Raw genomic sequence first — 10602 nt, 5'->3', positions numbered from 1 at the left:
ACGGACAGTATTCAATATTCATGTAAGTAGAAATATTTAGGAATATTACGCCCTTTTTTGTGGCACATTTGTGGTGTTGCGTGGACACAATGCACGTTTTAATGCTTTTGCATGCAAAAAAAAAAAAAAAATTAAAAAAATTAAAAATGTATATCGACTATTTTTTGGGAACCGAGCATAACATCATGACAGTGTTCCTCCCCTTTCTCGCCGCCGCAGTGCACGGCCTCTCCGCCGGCTCGCAGGACTCGGCCAAGTCCCCGGAGCCGTCCGCGGACGACGAATCGCCGGACAACGACAAGGAGACGTCCAGCAGCGGCGGCAGCGACTCGGGCAAGAAGCGCAAAAGACGTGTGCTCTTCTCCAAGGCGCAGACCTACGAGCTGGAGCGCCGCTTCCGGCAGCAGAGGTACCTGTCCGCCCCGGAGAGGGAGCACCTGGCCAGCCTCATCCGCCTCACCCCCACCCAAGTGAAGATCTGGTTCCAGAACCACCGGTATAAGATGAAGCGAGCCCGGGCCGAGAAAGGTATGGAAGTGAGCCACCTTCCCTCCCCCCGGCGGGTGGCGGTGCCCGTCTTAGTCCGGGACGGGAAGCCGTGTCACACCCTTAAAGCCCAGGACTTGGCGGCCACTTTTCAGGCCGGGATCCCGTTCTCGGCTTATAGCGCGCAGTCGCTCCAACACATGCAGTATAATGCGCAGTACAGCGCCGCCGCCACGCCGCACTTCCCCACGGCGCACCACTTGGTGCAAACGCAACAGTGGACTTGGTAAGGGGACGCGCTATAGAGAGACTTTGGGAAGATTCCACGCACCGCCACACGCAAAAGAGAGGCAACGCACACACACACACACATCAACACACACACAAACAAAAGACTTCATTTTTTTTTGCAGCATAGTACCATTTTTATTCGGGGCTCATATGTGCGCACCGTGTTTACATGTTTTCGTTAAGAGAACTGGCTCCCTTAATCGTCCCTTATAGATTTTATTGAGAATGTCAATGCTCTTCTTGTGAACATTTTTTTTTCGTGTGTGTTAAGGTTGTAGATACATTTTCTTTACCCCCCCTCGTGTTATTATCAGCACGTGTACGAACCACTTTATAATTATAGAAATGTTCATTTCTTGCTTCTTTTATGGACCGACAAATATTTATGGCCATGAATAAACACTGGCAACTTTTCAGATATTCCGAGCCTTTTTTTCCCCCCGCCCCATGTACATTTTTGGTGCAAAAATTCAAGCAAGTAAATAAAAAATAAAAAATAATATAACGAATTCAATCACACAATAGACGGCGCTCCTGTATTTATTTGTTTATTTACACAAACCCATCTACATTAGACAATATTATGAAAGAACAGAGCAGTATTTTCTGTTTAAACACATTTAATCCAGGGGAATATTTCCCCTAAATCCAAACACCTCACTAATAAAGCCTGAAGTCACTTGTGAAATGGGACCAAAATCCACTCACTTAGTAGAAGAGGGCTCCTCCACACAAGAAGCTTTTATGTCCAAAGCTCTCCTTTTTGTCAGCATCTGCAACTCCTCCGTGGCCCTGTGCGCAAAGTCGTTGCGGTGTCAAGTCGTTCACGTCGTCTAACCTGCAGAAATGCATTAGTAACATTTTCCAATAAACTTAATATAGAGTTGTAGAAATGTTATTCCCTCTGCCAAATAGCACTCTCAAGGGAACATACTGTGTGAATTATTTGGCTTCAGTCAATATAACCTTGTGGTTAAAAAAAAAAAAAAAAAAAAAAAAAAAAATCTATATGCATTCTGTTTGGCCTGGTTAAAAAAAAAAATCTCCGAGCAGATGTTAGAGCCGCCTCTATCATCACTGAACAAACAGCTAAATTGGACAGATTTGCTAATTATTTACAAAACTGTGTCTCAGGGGAGCTACTGATTTATTATTTTTTTTGCAGCATTTGTTCCAACACGGGGTGAGCTTGTAAGGTCGAATAATTCAATGTGATGGAGGTATTTCTCGTTTTATAAGGTGTGATATTATTTTAAATCCATATACCAATAATTGCTTCAGTTTCAAATATGTTTTTATTAATTTACTTTACATTTAAATGCTGTGAAATCTAAGGGTGCAGTGATTTTTTTTATTTTTGTTTGCAGTAATTTGTAAGCGTAGTTATTTTGATGACGATATTTTACTGTGAAATCCTGGTAACATTTTTACAGTGCCGTTTAAATAGAGGCATCCCAGCAGGCACAAGACATGGAAATGTTTACCTCTAAAACGGACTTCTAACAACATTGCAAAAAAATTGTATTTGAAAGTTTAAACAACATTGCAAAATAGTTGTAAATTGAGACAACATTGATGTCTAAAGGAAAATGACCAAAACGCAATGGTCAAATCAACATTACAACCGGAAGTTAAATAAATGTTGTAAAAAGTCTGTTGTTTCAACGTTGTATTTGTGTTGTAGAATATTGGTTGAGATATGTCCAAAATTCAAAAGTCAAATCAGCATCAGAACCCGACGTTGATTAAACGTCGTCATACAGTTTTGTTCCAACGTTGCTGAACGTCAGGACCATAATTCAACAAGTTCTCAACGTTGTTTCAATGCCTGCTGGATTGGTCTGATTACATTTGATTGACTCTATTATTGCGCAATATTGCTCGAGACACATGGATGTTGAAGGCGTGCGTGTTACCAGGCAGCGGCTGAAGGATGCAGACAGTGGAGGGGAAAAAAATGAGGAGAGAAAGAAAGTGTGTCATAGTTTGTTGGTGCTGTTCAGAGTCAGGGAGATGTATGTTTGGGCTTTTTGTCCGCCTGTCACTCGGTGTCATTGTGATCTTTTACTACACACGTTGCATCCCATATGGGCAGCTGCGGTGCATTGGGGAAAGAAAAAAAAAGATCCTTAACAAAACCCAAATTGTACCAAGCTTTCAAGTAAAGCATTGTTGTCTATGAAAGAAAAACGAATTAAAAATTCGCGCTATATCTATTCTGGTCTCTCAAAAAGAAAGCTCTATTCACAGATAACAGGGAGTCCTTCTTCCTTATAGAGCTATGCCAACAAGAGCCCTCTCATTTCTGCGGTGCCTCCGTCCTCCTGTTTGACAAAAGTCAAAGGCGGATTATTGTCTGCCCGGGGGGGAAAAAAGCGCGTAACGCAGTGCAAAAAAATCTTTTTTTAAAAGCGGACTCTGCTCTTCTTGAATTTTTTCCAATTGTTTACAAAAATACAACATAGCTGTGTATATCCGTGCAGAGTGAATAGCATTTTCTACTGAAAACAACAACAATAACAAAAAAATAAAAAATAAAAAAAAAACACTGGACGATATATACAATTATGACACTGCTGAATGTTTTTTTTTATAGCAATGATAATATAAAACATGCATCTACAACATCCTTATTTATTAATTTATTATCACATTATTATTGCATTTAACTTATTTAAAAAGCATCCAACTTCCACATTTATTGTTGCACACGTCATTGTTTTGGAATAAAAGTAATCTAACATTTATGTCTATTGCATGAGCTTCTTTGTATGCTGCGCGGTTCAAACTGTGCGGATAAGATGATTGTCCATATGAACCTGAGAACACAATGCTTGAGGAAATATGCACTTATAACACCATCATGCCCATTTGAACCTCGACATGAATCTTTTTTTTTTTTTCCCAAACCTGTCACACACATTGGCAAATAAACGAGGATTTCAAAGCTATATAAAGCAGCAATTTTTCATTTAAAAGGAAGCTGTAGGGTTTTTATTGCCTTAAAGGAGATCCAGATTAGATTTTGCACAGTGCCGATATTAAAGGAGAGGGGGAGTGATGGATATGAGTGTCGGAGCATGAATGCGCACGGCAGCCACAAGATAGCAGCAGAGGTCTTTAGATGGAATAATGCCTTAGTTTTCCTTGACAGATTTGACAAAAGCAATTTTATCTCAATCCAACATTTTTATTTGAAATAAAATCCACATATGTAATGCTTCATATTTTAGCTACATTGCAAAACACTTATTATATAGGTATTTATTGGCGCAAATAATCTGTAAGATTTTTAAATTCAAACCTGAGAGAAGAAAAAGAGAACAAGAGAAAGATGAAATGTTTCAATTTTCCACAGGGTGGCGCTGTAGGATAGGGGGACAAGAAGGATGAGGGTGAACAAGCGAGGTCCTCCATGGGAGGTCCATCAGGCAGTGAGCAAAACGTGAATTTGGACGATTTATTTGTCTTAATTATCTTAATCTCATAAGCATTTATTGTAAATATAGAGCACCAATTTTAGAATAGAAGAGAATGCCTTTTATTGTCACTATACACAGGTACAATGAGATTAAAAGCAACTCCAGTATCAGTGCGACAGTCTATAAATATGCAAAACATAGGAAGGAAAGAAAATAAAAATAGTGCAAAAGGAGGTAAGGTGCACAGTCCAGTCCTGAGAATGAATGTTCTCGATGTGTTGTTTAAATATTTTACTACATACATATATATAGAAGCATTCAGACTGTGGGTGGAAAGTAAAAATTGCACACAGAGAGGTGCTAAACTATAAATTCAGTGCCTGTGAGAGTTCACCATGGTTATGGCTTTAGGGAAAAAACTGTTATTGAGTCTGTTTGTCTTAGACCTGATGACCCTGTAGCGCCTTCCTGAAGGCAGCAGGTCAAACAGGTCAAAGCCAGCGTGGGAGCTGTCCTTGATAATGTTGGTAGCGCTGCAGAGGACCAAATAAGGTGAATGTAAATGGTAACACAATCTTATTGATTAATTTTAGTCATTTTAGCGTCCAGCATGTCCTATCAAGTATACTGTTGTGAAAAAAAAAGAGTAGCATTTCTTTATGGAAAAAAAAGTGCAATGAAAAGACTGAGATATGTTTGTGCAGTTGCAATCATGTACCTGCAGGGGGCCGCCTTGAGTTAAAAGCTCCATGAAGAGGGGGGATATGGAAGGATGCTGACACCATGAAAGCAAGCAAGGGGGAGTCTTTATTAGCAAGAGTTCAAACCTTTCAATGAGGTCAATATAGACGGAATAAACACAAGGAAGGGAATGGCAAGTAATATTTAAACATTTCGACCCAGGGTCCTCCTGGATTGTAAGAATCAATATGGGAAAAGTCAATGAGTGACGGAAACGATTTCCAAGCTTTGGATGAGAGAAGCAGGATGTGGGAATGTATTTTATTTATGTATACACTGAAGTGTAAGGACACAGAAAATCTCCATGCAGAGTTCAGGAAGTGGGTGAGAACTTCTACAATGTGTTTAACACTCCCAAAGATGACTTCTGAGCCTTCAAGAAGAAACAGCAGGAAATTGAAGGCATGCAGGCAAAACTACACGCTACAAAATTTCTTCTTCGACAATTTAATGTCTTGGAATGAGTCAATAAGATCCAGGTGAGAGTTCAATGAGAAGCTTTTCCTTTTAAATTGGATCAAAATGATAAGAAAAATCAACAGTTTAAGTGGTAGTTTAATACATAAGTTTTGTACAAGTTTGTTAGAAACACAGTAAAACATTTAAACTGCTAAGTGATATTTATTAAGTAAATTACAGTAATTATTTTTGAATAATAAATTGTATCAAAAAACAGTTTTTTTTAGCAGAGTTGTCAATGCTAAACTCGTACAAATTCATTTGTCAGTAAATATGATACAGCTCAGGTTGTATTAGATGCACAGTCTTAGCATTCTGGTTTCACTTCCTTTGCGCAAAGAAAAATATCAACTATTTAAGAGAATGCTGACTGTGCTGTTTCTAAATCATACTATTACTGCAGTGGAGGTTTAAGTGCTGCACATGACAAGCAGCAGCTTAGAGGCGGTTTTGTGCAACCAAAGTGCAGGTCAAGGTTCTTGACTTTGCTAAATGTTGAGATTTTATAAACAGCAGAGTCTGCAAATTGCACAGACCTGGACAGGCTATGTGGCTGAAAGCACACATACACATAAGCTCTCTTCCCAGCTCATGTATTTATGTTTTCTATATAATACATAAGCATGCATATATATATATATATATATATATATATATATATATATATATATATATATATATATATATATATATATATATATACAAACCCCGTTTCCATATGAGTTGGGAAATTGTGTTAGATGTAAATATAAACGTAATACAATGATTTGCTAATCATTTTCAACCCATATTCAGTTGAATATGCTACAAAGACAACATATTTGATGTTCAAACTGATAAACATTTTTTTTTTTTGCAAATAATCATTAACTTTAGAATTTGATGCCAGCAACACGTGACAAAGAAGTTGGGAAAGGTGGCAATAAATACTGATAAAGTTGAGGAATACTCATCAAACACTTATTTGGAACATCCCACAGGTGTGCAGGCTAATTGGGAACAGGTGGGTGCCATGATTGGGTATAAAAACAGCTTCCCAAAAAATGTTCAGTCTTTCACAAGAAAGGATGAGGCGAGGTACACCCCTTTGTCCACAACTGCGTGAGCAAATAGTCAAACAATTTAAGAACAACGTTTCTCAAAGTCCAATTGCAAGAAATTTAGGGATTTCAACATCTACGGTCCATAATATCATCAAAAGGTTCAGAGAATCTGGAGAAATCACTCCACGTAAGCGGCATGGCCGGAAACCAACATTGAATGACCGTGACCTTCGATCACTCAGACGGCACTGTATCAAAAACCGACATCGATCTCGAAAGGATATCACCATATGGGCTCAGGAACACATCAGAAAACCACTGTCACTAAATACAGTTTGTCGCTACATCTGTAAGTGCAAGTTAAAGCTCTACTATGCAAAGCAAAAGCCATTTATCAACAACATCCAGAAACGCCGCCGGCTTCTCTGGGCCCGAGATCATCTAAGATGGACTCATGCAAAGTTGAAAAGTGTTCTGTGGTCTGACGAGTCCACATTTCAAATTGTTTTTGGAAATATTCGACATTGTGTCATCTGGACCAAAGGGGAAAGGAACCATCCAGACTGTTATCGACACAAAGTTCAAAAGCCAGCATCTGTGATGGTATGGGGGTGCATTAGAGCCCAAGGCATGGGTAACTTACACATCTGTGAAGGCACCATTAATGCTGAAAGGTACATACAGGTTTTGGAACAACATATGCTGCCATCTAAGCGCCGTCTTTTTCATGGACGCCCCTGCTTATTTCAGCAAGACAATGCCAAGCCACATTCAGCACGTGTTACAACAGCGTGGCTTCGTAAAAAAAAGAGTGTGGGTACTTTCCTGGCCCGCCTGCAGTCCAGACCTGTCTCCCATTGAAAATGTGTGGCACATTATGAAGCATAAAATACGACAGCGGAGACCCCGGACTGTTGAACGACTGAAGCTCTACATTAAACAAGATTGGAAAGAATTCCACTTTCGAAGCTTCAACAGTTAGTTTCCTCAGTTCCCAATCATTTATTGAGTGTTGCTAAAAGAAAAGGTGATGTAACACAGTGGTGAACATGCCCTTTCCCAACAACTTTGGCACGTGTTGCAGCCATGAAATTCTAAATTAATTATTATTTGCAAAAAAAAAAAAAAAAGTTTATGAGTTTGAACATCAAATATCTTGTCTTTGTAGTGCATTCAATTGAATATGGTTTGAAAATGATTTGCAAATCATTGTATTCGGTTTATATTTACATCTAACACAATTTCCCAACTCATATGGAAACAGGGTTTGTATATATTTATATGGACAAGACAAGCTCTGAGGTCCTCGAGACAGGCAGCAAGTCGGGGACCATAGCGGGGCGTAGAAGGTCCGTGTCCAAGCGGGAGGTCGAAATCCAAGAGGCAGTCAGGCAAGCAGAGGGAACAAGGCAAGACGAGACACACTGCTCGTCAACGCGGGAGTGGAGGTCTGCTGTCGGAGCGACAAGGAGGACACGAGACAAACAATAAGACGGGGGAGAAAACACTGAGAGAGCAGGATCTCATATAGCGTGGAATACGGCTTACTGTACAGGACAGGTAGCTACATTCTGGCCCGGAACGCAAGTCTGCACTGGCTTAAGAAGACAAGAAAAATCATCAACGACAGGTGCGCTGAGTGCTGATTGATTGCAGCTGCTTGCTGCCGCCGGAGTGACGTGTGCAGGAGATGAGCGTCCATGGGCGTGTCCCGAGATGCGCTCTGCGGGGCTCATTGATGAATGCGCATTGGCATGTACCCGGGCCATGACAGGTAACATGGTAACTTGAGTCAAACAGCTCTGTAAAAAACAAAGAGCCCATGAATGTTTGGTTGCCATTCCTTTAAATGCACAGTGTCTAACAAATACTGGGGAGCTTTGTGGAAGATCAGTGATTATCTAGCAGTGCTTCATGGTATCGGGGAGATTTGTCTTGGTGGAGGATCCATTAATTAAAGTCCACCTGGAAGAACTTCTGCCTAGACAAAGTCCCCCAACTTGTTAGGGTTGTTGTATCTTTCAGGACATTATTGTGTTGTACCACACACAGCCAGATTAGTGAAGGAGTGGATTTGGGACCACCAGATGATGGCCATGTCATGGCCAGCCCAACCTACAGAGTGCAGTTCCAATGAATACTCAAGAAGAAGGCTTGTCACAAGGCATCAACCTTGATATTACAAAGTCACCCAACATCAATGTGTAAGACGGTAAGCATGAATGCTGTGATTGCAAAACATGCATGGTTCCTCTAGCCTACCTTAGCTAAATATTCAGTAGTCCCTTGTTTGAACAGGAATATAATTTATGTTTTTTCATTTTCGAATTTAAATGGTAAGATCTGCTTTTTGTGTAGGTGGCGTGAGCCCCAATATGCTATGACATAATGGCGGGTGATTTTAATAAAGTCTTTAATAAATAAATAGGAGGTGCTCAAAAGTAGTGGCACAATATACAAAATCTACAGAGGTTCTTGTCAATGGACACAGGAATGTAGAGGCAAACGGTCCAAGAAGCACAGAAAGGCAAAATTACAAAAACATAAAGCTGTGCAAGAATAAGAAACCAAAGAACTCACGTTTTCCTCAGAAGAGAGCACCAACTAGAAAACAGCAGTGTCTGCAACAAAAAAGCAATGACCTGACAACCAATGAAGCTGTGAAGCTTGCTTAAATAGTTCTCAGGTGATGATTAGTGGCAGGTGAAACGTCTGATCGGTAATCACCTGAAAGGAGGGCTGAAGCCACTGCAAGCCAACACATACAGAACAGTAAGTGGGAACAATAAGAGGTCACGATGATACCTCCGTCCTTAGGGGACGGATTTCAGACGTCCCAAACAAAACAAGTCCAAAGTCACAGTAGGGTGGCGGGAGTAGATGGTGTCAGGTCCCCAGGCTAAGTGTCTACGAAGCAACCGGGGACGAGTCAGGTGGCGACGGAGAGCTGAACGCCGCTGCAGCTGGCGAGGCGGACAACCAAGAACCAGCCACATTCGTGGCCTAAGAGGAGGCAGATTTGAGTGGGACCAAATCCGCAGCAGCCATTCTTGTCCACGCTCAAGTCCTGGGCATGGCTGCTGGTGGCGTCGTCGGAAGACTCACTTGGGTAGCTGGAGCTGATTGGAGACAAGGCTGGAAGTGGCGACGAACCCACTTGAGACGAGGCTGGTGGCGTCGGACGCACTTGAGACGAGGCTGGTGGCGTCTGCTGGCCCACTGGAGTAGCTGGTGGTGTCTGGAGAGCTGGAGCAGCGGGCAGCTGAGCTGGAAATAGGACTGGCAGCAGAGGCGGCAGCTTAACTTGACATAGGACTGGCGGCGGAGGCCATGCAGGAGTGGGCGGGTTTTGGAAAGCCGGGGAGCCGGTATTGGCGGAGGCCGGGCTTTAGGAAGCCAGGGTGTCAGTATTGGTGCTTGGGGGAGCGGTAGAGAGCTTGGGTTGCTGACCTCACTGCGAGGACATGCTTGGGCAAGCTTCAGCTGCTTTTGTTGCTGCTCGGGCGATCTGGTATCACCGGAGCCGTTCCGTTAGTGAGCTTAGTAAAGCCTGGACTGCTCTGGCTGGCCGCATGGGCTAAAAAAAAAATATGCCAGGTGTGCTATGAGACTTCCAAACTTAACTTTGGGTGGAGAAGAAGGCGGCACTGCAAAAGATGTCGAGGTGGCTGCACGTCTGAACAGCATGTCAAAAACCTCTGGGGTCGACTTCCGCCTGTGTCGAGGACATACAGGATAAGTGGCACTAGATCACAAAGTATCTATCGGGACAAGTTTGCCATTTTGCCCCTACATAATTTCTTCCTCTCCTCCGACGTGTATTGCAGGCTCTCGGCCTCTATGGGCTTTAAGTAGCGCATATACCACACGGCAATCTCTGCGTCACAATGTGTCATTGCGGGGTCACTATGTGGTCAGGTCATTCTGTTACAATCTGCTCTTTGTGTAGGTGGCGTGACTCTAAGATGCAATGACATAATGACGAGTGATTTGAATAAAGTCATTAATAAACAAAAAGGAGGTGCTCAAAAGTAGTGGCACAATATACAAAAATGCAAAAAGGCAAAAACTACAGAGGTGCTTGGTAATGCACACATGAATATAGAGGCAAAAATGTCCAAGAAGCACCGAAATGCAAAAATACAAAAACATAAAGCTGT

General features: G+C 41.8%; 1 protein-coding gene across 2 annotated transcripts in view; it reads left to right on the top strand.

Annotated features, from left to right (window-relative positions):
- The window catches only part of nkx2.2a (NK2 homeobox 2a), a 3912-nt gene extending 589 nt beyond the window's left edge, over window positions 1-3323 (top strand). The window contains exons 2-3 of one of the 2 annotated variants that reach the window (XM_061967971.2): window positions 1-22; window positions 220-3323. The exon at window positions 1-22 is cut by the window's left edge and continues 237 nt beyond it. In XM_061967971.2, the coding sequence (XP_061823955.1) occupies window positions 1-22; window positions 220-776 (579 nt within the window). In that variant the 3' untranslated portion in view covers window positions 777-3323. Of the gene's footprint in view, window positions 23-192 lie in introns of both variants that reach the window. The other variant, XM_061967970.2, reaches the window with a different exon arrangement.
- Window positions 3324-10602: the final 7279 nt, after the last annotated feature.

Source organism: Nerophis lumbriciformis, linkage group LG08 (assembly GCF_033978685.3).
Source record: "Nerophis lumbriciformis linkage group LG08, RoL_Nlum_v2.1, whole genome shotgun sequence".
In the NCBI taxonomy this organism is placed as follows: domain Eukaryota; kingdom Metazoa; phylum Chordata; class Actinopteri; order Syngnathiformes; family Syngnathidae; genus Nerophis; species Nerophis lumbriciformis.
This window is presented reverse-complemented; position numbering and strand designations above follow the sequence as displayed.